The 23,756-nt window shown below is 42.0% G+C and overlaps 1 protein-coding gene across 2 annotated transcripts in view; it reads right to left on the bottom strand.

Annotated features, from left to right (window-relative positions):
- The window catches only part of THSD4 (thrombospondin type 1 domain containing 4), a 556,774-nt gene that overhangs the window by 195,163 nt on the left and 337,855 nt on the right, over positions 1 to 23,756 (bottom strand). Inside the window, exon 1 of one of the 2 annotated variants that reach the window (XM_059055987.2) lies at positions 3,589 to 3,832. The exons of the other annotated variant lie outside the window; for it this stretch is intronic. Within the exon in view, the coding sequence (XP_058911970.1) occupies positions 3,589 to 3,660 (72 nt within the window). The 5' untranslated portion in view covers positions 3,661 to 3,832. Of the gene's footprint in view, positions 1 to 3,588; positions 3,833 to 23,756 lie in introns of those variants that run through there. 2 annotated transcript variants of the gene reach the window in all.

Below are 23,756 nucleotides of genomic sequence, written 5' to 3'. Positions count from 1 at the left end.
CTTGGTGATGACTGTCAACCAAGGACAGAACAACCCAGCATGGGGTCGGTGCACTGGTTTGAAAACAAGCAGAGAAGGACTATTCCTTCTTTCATTTTCTGGCTGCAGGAGCATTAAACTAAGAGGTTTGATGCTAGGTCCACTCTAGGTCCCTAGAATGCCCTTGCCCTTGTCACAATAGGACAGCATTGGTGTCCAGTTGCACAGGCTGCGAGCATCCCCTGAAAGAATGTAAAGGGCTGTGAGTCAGGCTGGACTTTGGGTGCATTTGTCCCCTACTGAGGGACATTGAGGTTGCTGTAACAGCTACATAGTGGAAAATGGTTTAGAGGGCATTTTGCACGCTCAGAGTAGATCTCTTTGATAAAGTATGAGAAATGGAAGAGCTGCATCAAAGAGATACTTATTATTTATTTTTAATTAAGTAAGTTGGGATATTATTCACATGCCATAAAATGTGCTCTTTTAAAAGGTACGATTCAGTACAATCACAAGATTGTGCAACCATTACCACTAACTCCGAAACATTTTCATCACCACAAAAGATAGCCCGTACCTGTTAGCAGCTGAGATATTTATTTTTAATTTTGATACGTTTTGCCAAATTGCTTCATCAAAATTAAAATAAACTAACGTCTTTTTGGCTCACTTCTAGGAATCTGTCTCACCACAGTGTACCAACTATACAGGTTTCCAGTTGCCTCTCCCACCCCCTCTGCACATATAACTGTATCGCATTGGTCTTATCTGAGAAGGTTAAGTCCAAGTTCAGGAAATGTACACACACATCCCCAAACACCATTCTCTTGAAACCTGCAAAGAAACTGGATCCTGGCACTCTTCCCACACTGAAAAATGCACCCAAGGTCCAGCCTGATTTACGGTCCTTTACATTCTTTCAAGGGATGCACACAGTCTATACAAGTGAACACCAATGCTGTCCTACTGTGACAAAGGCAAAAGCATTCTAGGGCCCTCAGTGTTCTTAGTTTAATGCTCCTGCAACCAGAAAATGAAAGAGGGAACAGTCCTTCTCTGTGTTTGTTCTCCAACCCATGCACCGACCCCATACTGGGTTGTTCTGTCCTTGGTTGACAGTCACCAACGCAACAGTGCCAGCAACAGGACGCTAAATAAGACTTGCTTTGAATCTCACCCTCTCTTCCCACCACCTGCCAGCCCCTGGTTATCTGGAAGGACCTCACACCCTAGAAAACTGAGTCTGTGAGCTCCCGCTCAGAGTTTGCTGCTTGGCGTCCATCCACACTGAGAACACAGCCAGCCAGACACCACGAGGTGTATGACACTCTCTTCCCCTTCCTTCTTTTTCCTCATGTGCTTTTATAAACATCTAAAGGGAAGGTAATTAAAACCTTCAAGAAAACCGGCTGGCTGAGAAAATGAAAATCCGGGTGACTTGGGGATGACACCACATGTTTACGGGTGCGTTTTGTAAGTAACATGGTTATAAAAAAAGAGGCTCTTATAAAGAAATGCCACATTCTCCAAAGCTCCATATAAACGACATTCTTTTTAAGGAGGGAGGGGGAGCAGTTCATACTCATGTTCTTCCTCATCGTTTCATTTCCAACAAGGGGACGGGAATCTTAATTGTACAGTTTTCTAGTTGCACAGTAGTTATGGAGCCAAGGCTTTGCAGCGGCACACACATACACACACGCGCACACACACGGAAGGAAGGTAAACTAGAAAGAAAAGAGGAAAAGGCACAGGAGGGTCTTTATTTAGCATAGCAGGGTAGAACAAAGGAAGAGACAGCAGGCATTCATCACCTCTGATTGGCTTTTCTGAGTATTAGGCACACACATACACACACACACACACACACACACACACACACACACACACTCTAATTCAAAAGACAGAAGTTCTGCCTTCCTCTCCTGAGTGCTAAGTGCTGTCTGAACAGTCAAGATTTGGATGAGCCCATGTAATCCCCTTGAATTTTTCATCTGCTGTGCTGACTGTAAAGTGAAACAGCCACTGGCCTCTCCGCATGTGACACAAGGCTTGAAGCACATGCATTGCAGAGTGGCCTTCCCTGGGAGCCAGCTGTGTGCAGGTAACTGGAGCCTGCCCTTGGCCCCGCTGTTAATAAGAGTAATTGGCACGCCGCTGAGGGGCTGTTGGAGCGCTGTGATTTGCTCTGTATGGGGGTCTCCCCAGACCATATGCGTATGCAGCGGTGATAGAAATATTTTCCATATGAGCTCTCCTCTCACATGCTTAAGCGCTCCAGGCTGAGTCAGGCCGGCCCATTTGTCATTTACTCCACTAAAAAATCAACAGGGAAGTTGAGAACTTCAACTGCAACTAGAGGGTAATGGTCTGCTTTCCGCCTCCGCATCACTAACCCATTCAGTTCCTCCAGCTCCCATTCAAGACCCCGCCTCCTCCCACCCAACAGGCCCAGAAAATATCTGCAGAGCAGAAGACATGGGTAACTAATAGGCTAAAAGCCTAGAACAAATGACCCATTGCTGCACGCCTCTGTACCATGTCTGCTTTGAACAGAGTAAAGAGCCTGCTGCAACCATAGCTTCCTTGCAGCCTGGATTTGGGAGCAGCTCACTTCCACTCCTCTTAGAAAAGGGAAAGTCATTACAGGAGGCTTTCAGAGCTTGCTCCGTCCCCACAATGCTAACAAAAGGCAGAGCTGTGCAGTGGCCCAGTGGCCTTTCTAGGAGATACACTTTTCACTTGGCTTTTCAAAGAGGAAGATGGATTCAGGAAAAAGGCTGTCCTTTCATTACTCAGCCATCAGTCTCCAATACTTTTCATCAGAATAAGGAGTAAAAGCAGTGGACGAGGTAAATTTGTTGCAGGCTTATTTGCAGGTGAGGGTGGATACACCTAGGTGCTTCCCTCTCCAGCCCATATGATCATCCCTTCCAATCACTGTGTCAAAAACTGGCTCCTACAGGCATTTATGATGTTCAAAAATGTATCCAGCAAACATATGAGCTAAACCAATAAGAAAAAATCATCCTCATGGGTCTTAAACATGCCTCCCTTCTATGGTAGATCAGTAGATCTGGAACACTCTGAGCCCTGTTATGTATCACTACCCTTCTTCAAACCTATCATACAAAGTTAAACACAGATTTTTTCCAAGCACATCAAAGCAAAAAAAGGAGGAAAATGTAATGCAAAAGCAGCAAAGAAAAGCAATTCCTCTAGTATGCACCCTCTAGCATGCATATGCAATACTGGAGAAAAATTCACAACAGGTAATAGTCTCTATTGGAATCTGACATGTACAATTTTTTTTTTTTTTTGCAACAGCAGAACTAGAAACGTACATGCTCCAGGCATCTGTCACCAAGACCATGCCAATGCCCTGGTGTGGCAGCTGTACCAGAAGAAGATTTTAGAAATTACAGGATTTTTCAAGAAGAAAAGAAGTCTTCCTATAAGAAAAGGCAAGGCAAGTCTAAAAAAGCAAAATCAAGCATGACTCTTTACACACCATAAAAACCCCTTCCTTGAATCCCTCTTGGTAGATAGAAGAGGAAATATAATGCCGACGAAAATACAACTTCTGACAAGATATTTTATTTGGCTTACCTCTCCCCCAGGTCTTGCTAACACTGCTGTTTGAACGTGGAGCAATGTTAATATCAGGTAGCTGACAAACATTATTACCCAACGTTAGAACTACCCTAGAGGAGAAGTCCGTCTGCCAAGTGCTAACAGCTAGCAGATGCACTTGTGTCTCGGGATTCCAGCCCTGGAGTTCCGCTAGGCTCCGCGCTGCTTCCCTCGGCTCTCGCTCACTGTACTACCCGGAGCTCCGAGCTCAGCCTCTGCTCGGAAGAAAACTGGTAAGCTGATCTCTTCATGTAATAACTTCTCCCGGCTGGGGGAGGGGACAGGAGCCAGCTGGGAGCTGGGGGGCTGCCTTTAACCGAAAGCAGAAAGGGGAGGGACAGAAATGATCAATGTGGAGTTCCGCATCTGGTCTCATTCATGAAAAGGGCTCCAAGGTAAGCACTCCACAGGCAGGCAGACGGCCCCTGCTTCATCAACTGAGGCAGGCAGGAGGCAGTGAACTGCAGCAGGATAAGCCCTAGGCTGGGAGCTGGAACAACTGGGGCCTTCCTAGTCCAGGATCTGCTACTGACAAGCTGTGTGTGCCTGGATAAGTTGCCAACCCTCTCTGCTCCTCGGCTGGTTTTCTCAGTGGTACAGGCAAGGGTTGGGTCGATGACCTCTGAGTTCCCTTTTAGTTCTGATTTGATGTCTGCAGAAACCTAGGCAGTCAAAGGCTGTGCTATTAAGAGCAGCCTCGAGGAGGAAAGAAGTCACACCATATGTATTTGACTGCTATGCGTTTATGTGCCGATCACCTGGACATGAATAGATGGGAACTGAGGAAGCCACTATAACCGCCTCCTGCTGCCTGACTGGGTCTCTGTGTCTAACCAAGAGCTTGAGGAATTATTGCAGACGATGTAAAAATAAACGGTAAGGTGGGAACAAGTGAAACCCAGGTATTGGATGACACTGGCAGAGTGCATGAAAGCAGGATGGCTTTAGAGCCGTACCTCTGGGCAGAATCACATTGACCATCAAAGTGGGGCTTATGGACAGAAGGAGCACAGGAGCAGGCTGGGGAGTAGGTCTTGCTAAAGCCTACAGGGAGCCCCAGCCGTTCCACTGGTCAAATGGGGAAAGGCCATCTGCTGGGTTTTGATGATTATCAGTGAGGTCACCTAGGCACAAAACTTGGCATAGTTCCTGATACACAGTAAGTGCTAAAGACATGGGCTTTCTCTTTGATCTGAATAAGTATTGGCACTCAGTCCCAGAAAGTAAATTAATAAACACTTGAAAAGCCTCAGGTTGTGGGCATTTTCTTGCATTAATGAGGAAACTTTAAACCAAACTGCAGTTTGTAGCCATTTCAGAACATTTATTATCACCAGTCATGTGACAATATACTAGAGGGGAGTTTTTTTGGCGGTTGGATGAAGGGACTTTCAATCCCTTTTTCCAGGACTGTAAGAGACAGAAGGTAATGGTGAGGATAATATCTCATCAGAGAAAGGAAGGAATGAACTTCTTCTCTTCCCCTTCCTCCTCTTCTTTCTCCTGCTTATTCATTATTATTATTGCTTAGCATGGGGTCTGTTATGCTAGGTGACTGAAGGGGCACTGTCATCTACTCAATAACCTCACCAGAAATGCAGGAATTGTCTAAGAAAACCAAACTTCTTGAAAGACCAGGGGTCTTGTCTAGTCCGGGGGTTGGGGAACTTTCTGTAAAGGGCCAGATAAAAAATATTTGCAGCTTTGCAGATCACATGCTTTTTGTGGCAGCTACTCAGCTCTGCTGGGGTAGCACAAGAGCAACCGAAGGCAATACATACAGGAAGGGGTGGGCTGTGTTCCGATACAACTTTATTTACAGAAACAGGTAGCGGGCCAGATTTGGCCAGAGTTTGCCAGTGCCTGGTCCACACGCTTCCCAAACATCCTTCAACACACAGCAATCTGATTTCTAACACCTTTTCTCCACTGCAAGAGCTCTGGAAATATCACCAACGGCCTCCATGGCACAGACTGCAAAGGATAATTTTTCAGAGCTTATCGTATTCGGCTTCTTTGCAGCATTAACCATGGCCTTCTATTTTTTTTTTTTTTTTAATATTGTGGTAAAATATACACAGTATAAAATTTTACCACTTTAACCATTTTTAAGTGTATAATTCAGAGGCATTTTAGTATATTCACAATGTTGTACCACCATCACCACTATCCATTTCCAGAACTTTTTCATCATCCCCCAAAGAAATTCTGTATTCACTAAATAATAACTCCTCAGTTCTCCCTCCTCCCGACTCTAGGTAACCTTTATTCACCTTTCTGTCTTTATGAATTGGCCTGCTCTCAGTTACTCAACTATCTGACATTTTACTTAGCATGATATTTTCCAGTTTCATCCGTGTTGTAGGATGCGTCAGAACTTCATTCCTTTTTAAGGTTGAATAATATTCCACTGTATAGATCAGGGGTCCCCAATCCCCAGGCCACAGACCAATGGTGGTCCGCGGCCTGTTAGGAACTGGGCCGCACAGAAGGAGATGAGCAGCTGTCTAGCGAGCGAAGCTTCATCTGCCACCCCCCATCGCTCCCCATCTCATTACTGCCTGAACCATCCATCCCCGCCCCCCCCAAGGAAACACTGTCTTCCACAAAACCGGCCCCTGGTGCCGACAAGGTTGGGGACCGCTGGATATACCACATGTTATTTATCCATTCATCTGTTGATGGACACTTGGATATATTAAATGTACTCCAAACTCAACGGGTCTAAAACTGAACTAACGTTTCCCTGAAACCTGTTCTTGCTGTTTTCTCCATCTCAATGAATGACATCGTTGCCCATCTAATGGTTGAAAACGGGGTGTTATCTTGAGTTCTCGTACTTCCTTACCAAACCATCACCAGATCTGATTGAGTTTCCTTCTAGAGCTCTCTCCAATCTGTCCATTGCCCCAGATTCCTGCTGCCTCTGCCCCCATTTGGGCCTCCACTATCCCTTCCTGACTTTTTGTAGCAAGACCTTGTAACCTCCCTACTCTGGTCTCTCCCCTTCCAAACGTCTTCCCCACTGCAACCACTGGGATTCTTCTAAAATGTGAATGTAATCATGTCACTCCCCTGATTCTTTTTTTGTAAACTTTTATTTTGAAATAATTTTATATTTCTAGAACGTTTGCAAAGATAGCACAGAGTATCATGGTATATCTTCACCCAGCTCCTTCTAATGTTAACACCTTAAATAGCTATGGTACCTTTACGAAAACTAAGACATTAACATTGGTACAATGATATTAACTAAAATAAAGACTTCAGTCATATTTCCCCAGTTTTCCTCCAATGTCCTTTTACTGTTCCAGGAGCCCATCCCAGGATTCCACATCTCTTTGATCTTTTCTGGTGTGTGACAGTTTCTCAGTCTTAGTTTTTTATGACCTTGACACTTTTGAAGAATATTGATTAGCTTTTTTGTACAATGTCCCTCAATTTGGGTTTATCTGATGTTTTCTCATAATTAGACCTGGTTATGGGTTTTGAGGAAGTATACCACAGAGGTGAAGTGCCCTTCTCATGACATTTGTCAGGGGCCCCCTATATCAACATTCCTGGTGATGATGACCTTGATCACTAGGTTGAGGTGGTGTCTGTCAGGTTTGTCCACTGTAAAGTTACTATTTTTCCTTTTCCATACCTTATTCATTAGAAGTGAGTGAGCAAGTCCAATGGAATTAAGCTCCACTTCCTGGAGAGGGAGTATCAAAGAATATTTGGACATATGTTAAAACCATCACAATAATTAATACATATTTTGGGAGAGATATTTGAGGCTATGCAAATATTCTGTTTCTCAAAGTTTCATTCACTAATTTGAATATTCATAGGTAGATCTTGCCTGAAGCAGTTATTACTATAGTCCTCTAAATGGCTATTTTCTGTTTCCCATCTACATCTATTAATCAGAATTCATCCGTATGGAAGATTTGTCCCTCCTGCTCCATTTATTTATTAATTCAATCATCTATTAATTCTTCCCTGCTTCTGGAAAACCTTTTGATTACTCTCCATTATGGATGAAGTCCAAGCTCCTTAATATGACACTGGTGAGGCTGTTTACAATCTGGTCTCTTCCTGCCCTTCCAGCCTCCTCATCCTCTTTTCTGTTCACACACACTCCACTGTCCAAGACGTCTTGAGCCACAAGAAATTATCCCTAAATGCCATGTGTCCTTGTGCCCCGTGCCTTCCTTCATGCTAGTCTCTCTAGAATATCATTCCCTCATCCTCAGTGGGTTAGGACCTGTTGCCCTCTGCCTCTTTGAAAATCCAGCTCAAATAAGCACCAAATACTGGAAACCATCTACATGCCCATCGATAAGGACTAAATGAATAACTTGTGACATCCATAAAATAGGATACTCGGCAGCAGTAAAGATTGAGCTTGCTTCCCATATAATGAAACATCTTCAAGATTTATTCAGTGAAAAAAAGTAGGATGCACAACAGTGTAATTATTATCCTATTATTTGTGAATATGTGTTTATAATTGCTGGTATACATAATAACTATCTGCAGAAGAACACACCTGAGGCTACCAACAGTGCCTGCTTCTAGGGAGGGGAACTCAGTAGCTTCAGGGCAGAGATGGGGTTGAAACTTATGACTATGTAGCCACTTAGTCACATGTGGTTATTGAGCCCTTGAAATGTGGCTTTTCCAAATTGTGATGTGTTATAAATGTAAAATATACTTTGTCCAGTGGGAAGACCTGGTATGAAAAAAGAATGTAAAATATCTCACTAATATGTTTTTTTGCTGATTAGATGTTGGAATGATAATTTTATATATGTTGATTTAAATAAAGTATGGTATTACACAACTTGTTTTGTTTTACTTTTCAAATGAAAAATTTTACTAGAAATTTTACTAGAAAAATTTTAAATCACGTATTTCTATGGGGCAGCACTTCTATATCCCTTTCATGTTAACTGAATTGTCAAACATGTGAGTGTATTGCTATTCCACAAGTAAATAAAAATGAGGTAATAATAACAGTTAATAATAGAAATAAATAAATACATACATAAACCCCCTCCATCAATGATTCACTTAAATGTCACCCTTCCTGGGAGTTATGCCTTGACGGGTTCCCCACCAAGCTGAGGGCAGTGCCCCTGGCCTTTGTCCCCAGGCCTCCTCTGATTTCCTCCAGTGCAATATTTATTGTAATTGTTAGCTAATGTATCTGCCTTCATCAGTAGAGAGTGAGGCCTTGATGACAGGAGATGTATCTTTCTGTGTTCCCATGGCTCTACTCACTGCCTCATTCAGTGTGCATTGGATTAGGGAATAAATGCAAGAAAGTGTCCTATAGGAAACTCTCGTCTGCTTGTGATGGGAGGAGAGGTCTTCTAATGGCACATTTTAGATACTACGAGGTGAAAAATGAAAAGGAGAAATTTCCAGAAACTGAATCGCTCCAGGAAATGCAGACAATTTCCAACCTAACTTTTGTGTGACCTAGATAGAGAAAATATAAGTGAGTGGGAGAAATATGAGTAACAAAAAACAGGGAAAACAAATGCAAATAGCACTTTTAAGGCCATTTTATTTCCTGCAAAGAATGTCCATCCCTTTATGAAGGAAGAAGTAAGATGCCACTTTCTCCACAGAGGTATATACTATATGGCTAAACAGGTCAAACTACTTTTATTTCCTTAAATATGCTTACATTGTATGGAATTAGGTGGAAAAAAAATCTTTGCCAAGAAGTTGGCTGTTGGTCCGGGAGCAGGTGTTAGTAATTAACTGTCCCTTTGTGTGGACCATGGAGCCATTAAATAGCCAAGGAAGTGGGAATGCGGAAAGCAAAGGGGAGTTCTCAGCTCTGTTCCCCTTAAACATAAGGAAAATCATGAGAAGCTCCAGCAAAGGGAGTCACAGGTCCTTCCCTTTCTCTAGTTTCTGCTTATGAGGGGCCAAAGCCTGACTCTTGTAACCAGTAGGGCACCTGTGCTATTCGGCTGAGCACCTTGCAGGGTCACGGAAAGGAGGGCTATGCTTCTTGGCTCGCCTTTGAATTTGAGCCAGGAGCAGGGCCAGAGACACCGTCAGGGAGATGCTCACACAAAGTACAGGGGGTAGGCTCCTCCTAAGTCTGAGAGGACACCAGGGAATGAATGCAGACATCAGGACCATTCTCATGTTGACCACATTCTTTATTTCAATTATTTACCCTAAGGCAGAGGTTCTCAAATTGTGGTCCCTGGACCAGCAGCATCACCATCATCAGGAAACTTGCTAGAGATGTAAATACTTGGACCCCACTCCAGACCTACTGACTCAGAAACTCTGGGGGTGGGTCTCAAGGATTTGTGTTGCTTTACCCAACAGTTCTCTGTCTAGTAACCTAAATTCAAATTGTATAACTTGAAAGTATTATTTTATTAAAAACATATTTTCTTAGAAAATGTGACTGTCAGATACTAAAACATAGCATAAAGCTATAATAATGAAAACAGTGGCAAATACTACCAGTGTAAGAATAGACATTATTTACATAACTAAACATGGAAAAGGATTTAGGGTGCAAGCAAGCAATGAATCACTACAGATCTGCAAGGAAAGGATGGAAAAGTGTTAGGAAAATGGCTATTTGGGAAGTAAATAAAGTTATTTCCATAAATTATACCATATGCTAAAAATAAACTGCAGGTAGATTGAAGATTTTAATGCAAACAATAGAAGTGTGAAAGCAGTAAAAAAAAAAAATAGGTCAATATTTCTGTATTCTTGGAGTGGGGGAGGACTTTTAAGCATAATTCTAACAAAGGCAGAAATCACAGAAGAAAGATTTATATGTACTTTTAAGATTTTGTAAATCAAAAATTTATATACCATTGACATAAAGTCAAATACACAATAGAAAATGTATTTCACTAGTAAATAACTTAAAATATCAATACTTATCATGTGCTGGGACTTGGAGAGACAGGGATCAGCAAAAGCAGACTCAATTCCTATCTTTGTGGAGCTTGCTGTCTGGTGCAGGAGGCCAACATTAATGAAACCCAATAAGTAAATTAAAAATTGCAACTGTGAAAAGGGCTGCAAAGAAAAGATATGTGGTGATATAAGAGGCTTGTCCTCATTAGGGAGATTGGCTTGTGACAGGAGCAACAATGGCTTTCACAAGGACCTGAGAGGAAGCAGGTGTGGATGCAGAGAGAGTGGGGAGCACAGCATCAGATTAGGCTGAAGACAAAGGGAGGAGCCACGATAAAGAGTTCCATCCTTTTCCTAATGAGAATCTGTTTTAAAAGCAGAGGCAGCAGTTACAGGACTAGAATTGCATTTTGCAAAGGCTACTCTGTTTATAGAGAAAGGGCTGAAGAGGAGCAACAGTGGAGGCTGGGAAACCAGTGAGAAGATTCTGGCTGGAGTCCAGCTGAAAGGGATAAGAGCTTAAACCAGGATGGTGAAAAGAAGTGACCAATTTCAAAGGTAATTTACAACATCTATAAAGGAAAAGGGTTTGTGTCCATAATATATTTTTAAAAACCCATAAATCAGATAATGTCTATTTTAATAGGGAAAGGCTAAAAGCAATGTCCAATAGCAAAGTTGCTAAATAAAGTAGGGTATATCCAAAAAGTGAAATCCCATCCAATCATTTAAAGTGACTATGTCATATATTTATTGATATGGGTACATTTTGATACTATATTGTTTTAAGACAAAAGTAGGCCACTTAAATGGAAGAAGAGTCTTCTCAACAAAATAGTGCTGGGATAACTGGATGTCCACAGGAAGAAGATTGAAGCTGGACCTCTACCTCATACCACACACAAAAATTAGCCCAAGATGGATTACAGTCTATGACAGGCAGAATAATAGTCCCTCAAAGATGTCCATGTTCTAATCCTCAGAATCTTCGAATATGTTGCATTACATGGCAGAGGATAATTAAGATAACAAATGGAATTAAGGTGGCTAATCAGATTACTTTAAAATAGGAGTAGTATCTTGACTATCCAGGTGGGCCCACTGTAATCATAAAGTTCCTTAAATGTGGAAAAGTGAGGCAGAAGAGGAAATCAAGAGTACAGTTGTCCTTCCCTTGGTATCCTGAGAGGATTGGTTCCAGAACCCCGCAGATACCAAAATCCGTGGATGCACAAGTCCCTCATATAAAATGGCACAGTATTTGCATATAAGCTATGCACATCCTCCTGTATACTTTAAATCATCTCTAGATTACTTATAACACCTAATAAAATGTAAATGCTATGTAAATAGTTACTGGCATGTGGCAAATTCAAGTTTTGCTTTTTTGGAACTTTCTGGAATTTTTTTCCCAAATATTTTCTATCTTCAGTTGGTTGAATTCACAGATGCAGAAACAGTGGATACTGAGGGCTGACTGTAATTTGATGTGAGAAGAACTCAACTTGCCATCGCTGGCTTTGAAGATAAAAGGGAGCCATGAGCCAACGAATGTGGACAGTCTCTAGAAGCTGGAAAAGGCAACAAAATAGGAATTCTTCTCTAGCGCCTCCATAAGGAATGCAGTCTGCTGACACCTTGATTTTAGCCTAGTGAGGCCCATTTCAGACTTCTGACCTCCAGAACTGTATGAAAATCAATTCGTGTTACTTTAAGCTACTGTTTGTGTTAGTTTACAGCAGCCATAGACACTAATATATAGATCTAAATGTTAGAGCTAAAACTGTAAAACTCCTAGAAGAAACAGGAGTAACTTCATGACCTTGGGTTAGGTGACAGTTTCTTAGATAAGACACCAAAAACAAAAGTGACAAAGGAAGAAATAAGTGGGACTTCATTGAAATTAAAGACTTTTGTGCTGCTAACGATAAACACAAGCCACAGGTTGGGTGAAAATATTTACAGATCATATATCTGATATGGGACTTATATCCAGAATATATGAAAAATTCCTAAACTTAAAAACAAACAAAAAAACCTAATTATAAAGTAGGCAAAGGACTTGAACAGACATTTTCCCCCCAAAATATGCAAATGGCCGATAAGCACATGAAAAGATGGTCAACATCATTAGTCATCAGGGAAATGCAAATCAAAACTACAATAAGACACCACTTCCTACTGGCTAATCAGAAATACAGGTAATAACAAATGTTGGTGAGGATATGGAGAAATCAAAACCCTCATACACTGCTGGAGGTAAAATGTAAAATGGTGCAGCTGCTTTGGAAAACAATCTGGCAGCTTCACTATAAAGTTAAATGTAGAATTACCACATGATCCAGCAATTCCAATCCTAGTTATACACCTAAGAGAAGTGAAAACATATGTCCATACAATGTTTTCATTGGACGGATGCTCATAGCAGCATTATTCATAATAGTCAAAGTATGGAAACAACTCAAATGTTTAACACCTGATGAATGAATAAAAATACCCAAACAAGATCATGGTATTTATTTGGCAATAGAGACGAAGTGCTAATACATGCTACAACATGATGGCCCTCGAAAATATTATGTTAAGTAAAAGAATCCAGTCACAAAAGTACACTTATTAACTGATTCCATTAATATAAAATGTTCAGGATAGGCAAATTTATAGAGACAGAAAGTATATTAGTAGTTTCTTAGGCCTGAGGAGGGTGAGAAGAAATGGGTAGTATTTCTTTTTGGGGTGATGAAAATTTCTAAAAACTAGATTGTACTGATGGTTGTATGACTCTGAATATACTAAAAATATGGCATTATATACTTTATTTTATTTATTTATTTTTTTTGTGTGATATGCGGGCCTCTCACTGCTGTGGCCTCTCCCGTTGCGGAGCACAGGCTCCGGACGCGCAGGCTCAGCGGCCATGGCTCACGGGCCCAGCCGCTCCGCGGCATGTGGGATCTTCCCGGACCGGGGCACGAACCTGTGTCCTCTGTATCGGCAGGCGGATTCTCAACCACTGCGCCACCAGGGAAGCCCGGCATTATATACTTTAAATGAGTGACTAGTATACGTGCATTACTGTTAATAAAGCTGTTTTTAAAAAGTAGACCATAATATGGCATCCTTAATTCTGTTTGAGGCAAACATAAAAGATGAATCACATTCTTGTTTTTAAAATTTTAGTTATTTTTTCCTACAATGAGCAGCAGAGGAATAAATGTAGTAAGAAAAACAAAATTATCTTCATTTGGAAAAAAAAAAATGGTCACTATAACAATAAAAATGGAAAAGACCATGAATAGTAAATTCACAAATGAAGATATACAAATGCAATATGAAAATGGAAGATGAAAAGCAATTTAACATCAGTGGTGACCAAAGAATTACACAACCAAATAACATCATACCATGTTCACCTGACACACCGGAAAAGAGTTTTTGTGAATGGTAATACCCACTATTGGCAAGAGTTCAGAGAAGCGGGTAGTCCGACATAAGGCTGGTGAGAATGTAAATCAGAACAGGTGCTTTAAGAGCTGGGTTTCTCAGACTTTTGATGTGTACACAGAAGAGCAACCAAAGTTACTTCTTACCCTCAGCCAGCTTTCCACCTTCAATCCCCAATCTTATTTTACATTTTACCTCTCTTTCCTTCCTCCCGACATAAAAGCTGAAAGTGCAGCAAGGCCATACCTAGGCAGGGAGTTCTGACTTCTGTTAAGCTCAGCTTGCTGGAACCAGCAACAATCTTGGCATTGAATGTAATGGACCCCCAAGCCGTTGAAACAGCCCTCTGAAGGCTGGTAATCGGCTCTGCCTGGGGTATTTTCCCCAGCTTGGATATAGAGCTTGTTCATTTTTTAGTAATAATTTCTACCGGGGTGTTTTATTTTCTTCTTCCCATAAAAAGGATTTGACGAAGATAACTTCAAGGCTGTAGCTACCAGTAAAAAGTAGTAAGAAGAAGCCAATATAAATTGTAAAAGTAGATACCATAACTAAAACCACTGCTATTTAGCACCAACTGATGCTGAGGTAAGCAGCCATATAGTTTACAAGCCTCTGAGGGTGTAAGTCATGTTCTTAAGCATAATTCCAAAGCAAAATCCAATAAACCAAATCATTAAGAAAGACGTCAAGGTTTCAACAGTTATTGTGTGCATTATTTAATATTTATTGTGCCAGGCATTAGGCGGGGAGGCAGACACGATCCGCATTTAATCCTCAAATCCTATGGATTAAGTATCCCTCATTTTATGGTTGATGAGGCTGAAGACTTGGAAAGGTAAAATTATTTTCTGTATAGTTTAAGAAAACATACAAGTATATAGAATACCCGAGAAATGTTTTTAGTTCTCTAATTTCTGAATTTCTAATAATCACTTCTATTTCTCCTGTTTTACTGAGCTCTCCCTTGTCAGCCCAGCACCTGGCATCAGGAATGTTTAATCTAATTTAAAACACAATAAAAGTAGTTAATCACTAACCCTGGCTTTCAGCGAAACTGTTAGGCAAAAAAATCAAATGGACTTCTTTCTGACAAGAGAACCTTGTGCCATACTTCTTATGATCAATATACACAGCATATTTTTGAATAGATAGACCACATAGTTAGTTTTTAAGCAATTATGAAATTTGATTTCCCATAGTAACAAAATATAAAATGGCGCTGTCATATTCAGAAAAGTGTCAAGTGCCATCACAAGGAGAAAGTTTTAAAAATTCACCTCGTGTTTCACCAAGTTCATTAGTTAAGGTAGTGGTAGCTGCTGTAACAGATACACCTTGAGGTTTTAATGGCTTAATGAAGAGTTTATTTCTTCTTTGGGTAAAGTCCAGATGGTGGGACAGATGGTAGGGCAGGCGGCGCTCTGCTCTACGTGGCCACTTAAGAGATCCAGGCTGCCCGAGGCTCTGCCTGCTTCAGCACATGCTGTTCAGGGTCACCCTGGACATTGACATCCACCTGGCAGACGAGGAGGGGAGAAAGCGGAGGATTCTCACCTTCCACTGGCCACATCCGACTGCAGGAAGGCTAGGAAATATGACCTGGCCGTGGGCCCAAGAGAGAAGAATCACAGGTCTGGCATAGCAGTCAGGATCTTCTGACGGGGAGGGTTCATCGCCGTTGCCCGTGTTGCAAAAGCGTGTGATGTATATTTGTAGTAAGGTGACCCTGGATAGCCCAGGCTTCTTTCATGCTATCTATGAGGCCTAAATGTCTGTTTTATATCTAGATTTCCCCCTGCCTTTGCTTCATCTCAGTCCAGTCAGGAAATCTGAGGAATTCACTGAAGAAGCATGTCTCATCATCCCACCGGTTAATGCTCAGATATTTCAGTTTCAGAAACAGAAGCTGCAGAGGGAATTATTGCTTAAATTATGAGGTGCAGGGAGGCAAGGAAATGAACATTTATCAATTGCCTACACTATGCTGGCACTTGACAGACATGATGTTATTTACTTTTACTAACGATGGAGAAAGGAATTTTTTGAAAGCTACTTAGTTGTGGAAATCTTCGCTCTTTTAATAGTGGAGACTCAGTTTTGTTAAATCACCGAAGACCTCTTAAAGGAGACATGAGGCACAGGAAACCATTTTGATAAAACACAGAATCTTTCTTGGCTGATTACTTAGAAGGTAAAGAAAAACCTTTCAGAATCTCATGTAGGACAGACCAAGAATCCAAGATGAAGTTTCATCTTCTCATTTTAGCAGGTGAAAGAAAATTGTTTGAGTTTTACATAAATATACTATTGATATTAAAGATTATTTTTCTTCAAGCCAATTAGTTAGAGCTCTTTTACATATAATTTTGGCAATACCCTGTCGAGGTAAAAAAAAATCACATATACGTAACATATCCATAGACATGCATAAACATACAGAAGGACACAGACACCCTATAGTTTTTGTTCCAAAACTTTAGCCATGAATCAGGTACAACAATACAAAACTCACTAGTTTATAAATAACAGTTGAATCCAAACTGTGTCCCTGGCAGATAGAACAAGTTAAGGTTACCTGGCTAAAGCTTTTTATTAATATTTGTGGAGAAGACTTTTTTTGTTGAAGTATAGTTGATTTACAATATTATATTAGTTTCAGGTGTACAACATAGTGAGTCAATATTTTTATAGATAATACTCCCTTTAAAGTCATAATAAAATACTGGCTATATTCCCTATGCTGTACAATATATCCTTGTATATAGTGTTTGTACATAGTAGTTTGTACCTCTTAATCCTCTACCCCTTATCTTGCCCTTCTCTTCTTCCCTTTCTCAGCTGGTAACCACTAGTTTGTTCTCTGTCAGTCTGTTTCTGTTCGGTTCTGTTCATTTGTTTGGTTTATTTTTTAGATTCCACTTATAAGTGGTAACATACAGTATTTGTATAGAGAAAGTAGTTTTATTTCCACTTTCCAGATGAGAAGGCTGAGGCTCACAAGAGTAGACAGCTCTGCCAAGGTCACAGTAGTAGTAAGAAGTGGACCCCAGTTTGGGTGCTGAGTCCAAATACTTTCCTTCATATCACTGCTTCCCACAGAGCCAAGCACTCTTAGGTGACACTAGGGGGTGCCCAGAACGGGAAGTTCCTGACAATCGCTCTCTGTGGCAGCTCCTGACGTTCTTAAGGGCCACGACTCTCAGAGTCAAGGAGACTGTCTACCACAACGACATGCACAACACATGGGTGAGAGCACTTGCCTCGAATCCTAATAACTGACCCTGACAATGGCAAAGGTTGAGGGATGAGGGGATTTTCCAAGTTAGCTGTGCTCCATTTTCAACTTTTGTGGTTTCCAGTAATAATCACTTTGGAAAGTTGGGTACATATCTGAGAGCAAGAGATTTCAAGGTATTCTTTTTTTTTGGCGGGCCTCTCACTGTTGTGGCCTCTCCCGTTGCGGAGCACAGGCTCCAGATGCGCAGGCTCAGCAGCCATGGCTCACGGGCCCAGCCACTCCGCAGCATGTGGGATCTTCCCAGACCGGCAAGGTATTCTTCATTCTTACTTAAGGCAATTTTCCTAGGCTTGGACCTAGGATATCTCAGGCAAAATATGATAGTATACACAGAAACATGGGTGGAAATCAACAAAATCAGAATAATGTCCATGAAGAAATGCAGCAAAATTTGAATAACATTCAAAAGAACAATCAGGGCTTCCCTGGTGGCGCAGTGGTTGGGAGTCCGCCTGCCAATGCAGGGAACACAGGTTCGTGCCCCAGTCCGGGAAGATCCCACATGCTGCGGAGCGGCTGGGCCCGTGAGCCATGGCTGCTGAGCCTGTGTGTCCGGAGCCAGTGCTCCGCAACGGGAGAGGCCACAACAGTGAGAGGCCCGCGTTCCGAAAACAAAAACAAAAACAAAAGAAGAATCATAAATGTGAACTGAAGTGTGTATGTGTGTGTGTGTGTGTGTGTGTGTGTGTGTGTGAGTGTGAGTGTGAGTGTGTGTATCAGAGCCTAATTGATGTCATTGGGAATAGATCAGTGGTCTGCAACGTTTTTGTGTGTGCCTGTAGCACAATTTCAGATACTCAAATTTTGGTCTGTACACCTGAAGAACTTTAAAGGTGAACACTGGATATAAAAAAAAAAAGGCTTCAGGAAGTTTCAAAAACTTCCCACAGTTGTGTAACATTATTCACTTTCGTCACCCCCCCATTCGAGAAAAACTGTTTGCTGCCCTGACCACGTGCTTTTTTATATTCACGAGAAGCGTTTGCATATTTCAATAAACAGCCATTCTCCGTATGTGCTAACTTGATGGGGACAGAAAACTGTGACTCCCTCTGAGCCACATCCCATAACCTGTTCTCTTCAACACACCACCTGCCAGACACTATAAGAGAATCTATTCTAGGTTGAAGCAAAAATAAATCCATTAAACCAGATCAAAATTTGGCAGTACCCCAGGTGCCACAGCGATGCAGTAACCCATATCACTGGCTGCAGGGATTCACATCACCTAATTAGAAATGTGTCAAATAAAAGTCACGACATTTGCACAAGTGAAATATTAAGCTCCCTTTCACGTATACAGTCCTTCACCCAGCCCATAAACATGCCAAGAGAGATTCAACATCATGTTTCAAATGCAGCATTGAAGAAGTAGTTTCTTTCAGGAACAGAAAAAAAACAAACACAACTTGAAAAAAAGAATCACTAAATTAAACCTAAGAACAATTCAATAAAATTGCCAAGAATGACAGCATTTCTGTCTACTCCATAGACCTTTAAGTGACTGTCTCCTAACAAATATTCTGCCTGTGCCAGTGATGTGTGATTTAAGAGAGGAAATACTTAGGGGCTTAAGAAACCTTTGCAGGGAGCCTGGAAGCTTGCTGCAAGTTTGAAGACATCTGCATTCCCTGGAATCTAGGTTCATTTCTCTCTGGGAACCACCAGGATGTAGAGTCCATAAACTGTGATTTTAGCATGTCTCTGAAGTAGGCAATGAATCAGAACAAAATGAAACTCAGTGCAAGTAGGTAGCAATTTATCGCGGCTTTGTCCCCAGTATATGTGGACAAATTCAGGCATCTGCAATGGCGTAGTGATGGATCAGTGAAAACACTTTAATATTGGATAATGTGTCCAGGAGCAGAATGCAGCCAAACAGGGTTGGTTCTCATTTCCTCAGCTCAGCGACTATTTCCTGGGTGTCTGCATTGTGCCTGGTGTTACGAGCTTCTAGACAAATGAGATGCAGTCCCGTGCCCCAGGGGCTCCAGGGAATGGGGAGGGTACTGAGTCTGTGGTGAGATGTCAAGGCAGAGCCGTGGTCTATCAGATCTCCTCACTGGCTTTCACTGAGGACCATGGTTTTCTACTGCACTTATGGGACCAGTGAGATTTCTCTGCTTCTCAAAACTCCCAACTGATTCTGACTTTTCAGCATGATTTAGGATATAGACTTCTGTGTCTGGGTCCTGTTTCCTCACAGTTGGAGTGTTCTGTCCATGGATTGTGATAACAGTAGCCAGTTATTTCTAACTCATTGCTTGGGAAAATTAAAAACATTTTAATACATAAAATCTTTGCATGGAGTCCCTTCTGCATTGTAAATCTTATAACCAACTCTTGACCTCATAGTTTGAATAAATGTATCCATGGGCAATTTTCAACCACCATCTGCCAGGATGGCTCTGAGCCCAGGCCTGACTTTATCCAATTCTATATCCTCCACTGCCTTCTGCATATTTCCATCTGCAAGTCTTACCAACATTTGAACTCTAAAACATCTACAATTAAATTCAAATCTAGTGGTTATGAACATTAGTGTTAACATTAGACTGCTTGGAATCAAATTTTGGCTGTACAACACACCAGCTATGCGTCCTTGTGTTCCCATATATAAAATCTGATCATTGATGGTACCTATCCCTTAGGGCTGTCATGAGAATTAAATGAGATATTGCATGTAAAACACTTAATGTGGTGTCTGATGCATATGAAGAGCTCAGTAAACATTCACTACTTTTTTTTTTTTTTTTTTTTTTTTAACTATTCATTGCAAAATTGATGTCTATATTTCTGTCATTGGTACCAACCATTCTTCTCTACATGGGGCAGGGAGTGTTAAAGATTGGAGGGTCCAGGATTACTGTGGCGGTGGGAGCTTCAGTTGCGCTCTTGGATGGCTCCTTTCATGCATGGAGAGGGAGGGTGGGGGAGGGTGGGAAAGGCAGTTCTTCAGGGTATAAAGCAAGAGGGGCTCAAATCCATCCCCACCCTCCTCCTGTGCTCATGGCAGACATCACTAATCATTTGCAGCACTCTTCCAGGCGTCCTACTCCAGGCAGCATGAGCATTGCCATCCAATGGATCAGTGTTGTCACAATGGTTGAAACTGATGTGCCACACCTCCTCTTAAAGCGAAAGCTTCTTCTATGGAGAAGAAGGTACCAGAGAAAGAAGAACCCAAACCACAGGATAGTCCCACAGACTATTCAAGTCAAAGAGGGCTGTGCAAGCTTTCAAGTGGCTTCTGCCAACCGCTGTCAGTCTCTGTGGCTATTCTTATCGCTGGCAGTCGTCTTGGAAAACAAACCTGGCCCTCCACAGACCACCTGACTCAATTTTTCTTCATTCCATCCTCCTAACCGTCACATTTTCTTTTCTCTCTCATCCCTGTCTCAGTGGATGGGGAGCCTAAGAGCAATACTTTCTAGAGGTGTGTGGATCATTTGTTCTTCAAGATAATCTAGGTAAAACAGGTCCCCAGTCAAGTAAGTTTGGGAAAGGCTGTCCCCCAGAACCTCCCTGTAAGGAACCACAGTGCACATAAGCACGCCAAAGACTTAGAGAAGCACTGCAGAGAAGCCGGTTCAACCTTGTTTGATCCAGTGTTTCCCAGAAGCGTCTGTCTATAGAACCACTTCCTGCACATAATACCTACCGACATTCCGAGATCCAGTATATTCTACGGTGCACGTTTTGGGGAAACATGCTTTAGTGCCGAATGAAAGCTTTCCCTTTCCCTTATTCACCACACATGCAGTGATCGAGTCCTGGCTACTTCTTTCATCAAATGTCTCCTGATTCCACCTCCTCTGCTTTACTCTCATGCCCTCTCCCCCATCCAGTTCCTCATTTCCTCAGTCCTCGACTAAGGCCAGAGCAGCCAGGGAGGCTAGCGTCTCACTCACCCTCACCATCCTACTCTCCTTGTCAGACTATCTCCTTAATACATCAAAGTCTGTGTAATGGGTTGAATTGTGTTTTCCCCAACAGACATGTCCATGTCCTAATCCCCAGAACCTGTGACTGCAGATAATGGAGTTCAGGACATGCTACCCCTAAATATAGCACCTTGGCATATTTTGGGCTAAAGGGATCTGAGAAATGCCAAGTGCAGGAAGGACTCTCTGATCTTCCCTGAGGCAGGTCACAAGACCCTCATGTGAGAGGTGCCCTCCCTATACCTGGAGGAAAGATGCACCTTTATATTAAAGATGGAGAGACGTCAAGAAGAATCTAAATGAACAGGGTTGCTAAGTTTCCCACAGTTTACTACTCTCAGCTCAGACCCATTTTTGTCCTATCACATTTTCCCACAACTCTCCATTCATCACTAAACCTAGTATACAGACACTCAGGTTTAACTGTTTCTCTGGGTCTTCGTTTCATTAAAGGCTGCCGTGTCATGTAAAACTTATATTAAATAAATGTGAATGATTCTCTCTTGTTAATCTGTCTTTTGTTACAAGGATCTCAGCCAAGAACTTAGAAGGAAAAGATAATTTTCCTCCCTTTTATGACGTTATTTGGAAAAAGGGTTTTTGCAGATGTAATTGCATTAAGGATCTCAAGATGAAATCATTTTGGATGATCTGGGTGGGCCCTAAATACAATGACAAGTGTCCTATAAGAGACACACAGAGGAAAGATGCAGAGAAGAGGAGAAGGCCATGTGAAAACAGAGGCAGAGATTGGAGTGATGCAGCCACAAGCCAAGGAATCACCAGAAGCTGGAAGAGGGGAGGATTATTTCTCTCCTTGAGCCTTTAAAAGGGGTGCAGTCCTGACGACACCTTGATTTTGGATGTCTGGTCTCCAGAACTGTGAGAGATTAACTTTCTGTTGGTTTAAGCCAAGAAGTGTGGGGTAATTTGTTATAGCAGTCATAGGAAATGAATAGTCATCACATCTTTATACTCATCTCCAAAAACGAAGCAACCTGAGCCAATTTACCCCAAAGGGTTGACTCCTCTGTTCCCATCACGTGATCAGATAACAAAGTGTGGTCGCCATGTGGTGGTACTTCCACGTGTGAGGTTGCTGTGCAAGGGAGCCTTCGTTTTTTTTTTTTTTTTTTTTTTTTTTTTTGCGGTACGCGGGCCTCTCACTGTTGTGGCCTCTCCCGTTGCGGAGCACAGGCTCCGGACGCGCAGGCTCAGCAGCCATGGCTCACGGGCCCAGCCGCTCCGCGGCATGTGGGATCTTCCCGGACCGGGGCAGGAACCCATGTCCCCTCCATCGGCAGGCGGACTCTCAACCACTGCGCCACCAGGGAAGCCCAAGGGGGCCTTCTTGAAGGCTTGACTGCCCCTGCTCCAGGTTACAGACAGGAGTCTCATTAAGTTGCTGGCTCTGAAATCTCCAGCTTTGGAACTTACTAGATCTTTCTTTTTACCTCTCAGATTTACCACCACAATGCTTGCTGTCTCACTAAATAGCATTTGAAGAGAGGCATCCATAAACTCTGCCCCTCAAACCTTTTGGTTCCACTCAGAGATACACAGTTGTTAAATTATATACTCCAGGAGGCACACAGAAAGGAAATAAAGATTCTGGGCTTGCTTGTCCACCAGGTAAATCAAATGAAAACAAATTGATTTACAGGTTAATAAACTCTTTTAGAATACAGATGAAGGACTGAGATCTATCTAAGAGGCCATCTCCTTACTCATGGCCTTTTGGCAGAGAAGTTCATGGCCCTTCCACAGAAGTTCAGTCGTCCTGTGAGTCTAGGTATTTTCAAGTTAGAGAAAGTCAGACATACGATTAAAAATGACTTTGCCAAGATCATGGAGCCTAAGAAAACTGAGATCAGATTATCCACCCATGTTTTTGGATAGGAATAGATGAAAGTCAAAGAAAATATATTTTTTAAATGATGAAATGGAATCAATTAAATATGATGCCTAAAGAATCTTATTTCATTTATTTAAATGATTTCCTCTTAAAATACCCTGCATATTTATTTTCTTTAAAAAATCATGGAAAACTAAAATACCTTACCAAACAGTATTCATAATCCCACCACTTGTCTTGTGGGGAGGGTGGGGAAGTAGACAGCTTTTTAGGTGTTCATTTAGTGGAATTAAAAGGGAGAAAAAGGGCTTCCCTGGTAGCACAGTGGTTAAGAATCCACCTGCCAATGCAGGGGACACGGGTTCGATCCTTGGTCTGGGAAGATCCCACATGCCGTGGAGCAACTAAGCCTGTGCACCACAACTACTGAGCCTGCGCTCTAGAGCCTGCAAGGCACAACTACTGAAGCCCACGTGCCTAGAGTCCGTGCTCTGCAACAAGAGAAACCACCGCAATGAGAAGCCCGCGCACTGCAACGAAGAGTAGCCCCCTCTCACTGCAACTACAGAAAGCCTGCATGCAGCAACAAAGACCCAACGCAGCCAAAAATAAATAAAAATTAAAGTAGATAAATTTATTTTTTAAAAAGGTGGGGGGGGAGTACTATTTGAGTAGTGTCACTTTTTTTTGCATTACTTGGGCC

The sequence above is a fragment of the Kogia breviceps genome, chromosome 3, assembly GCF_026419965.1.
Source record: "Kogia breviceps isolate mKogBre1 chromosome 3, mKogBre1 haplotype 1, whole genome shotgun sequence".
NCBI lineage: Eukaryota > Metazoa > Chordata > Mammalia > Artiodactyla > Physeteridae > Kogia > Kogia breviceps.
The sequence above is the reverse complement of the archived record's forward strand: the minus strand, read 5'-3'. Positions and strand labels throughout refer to the sequence as shown.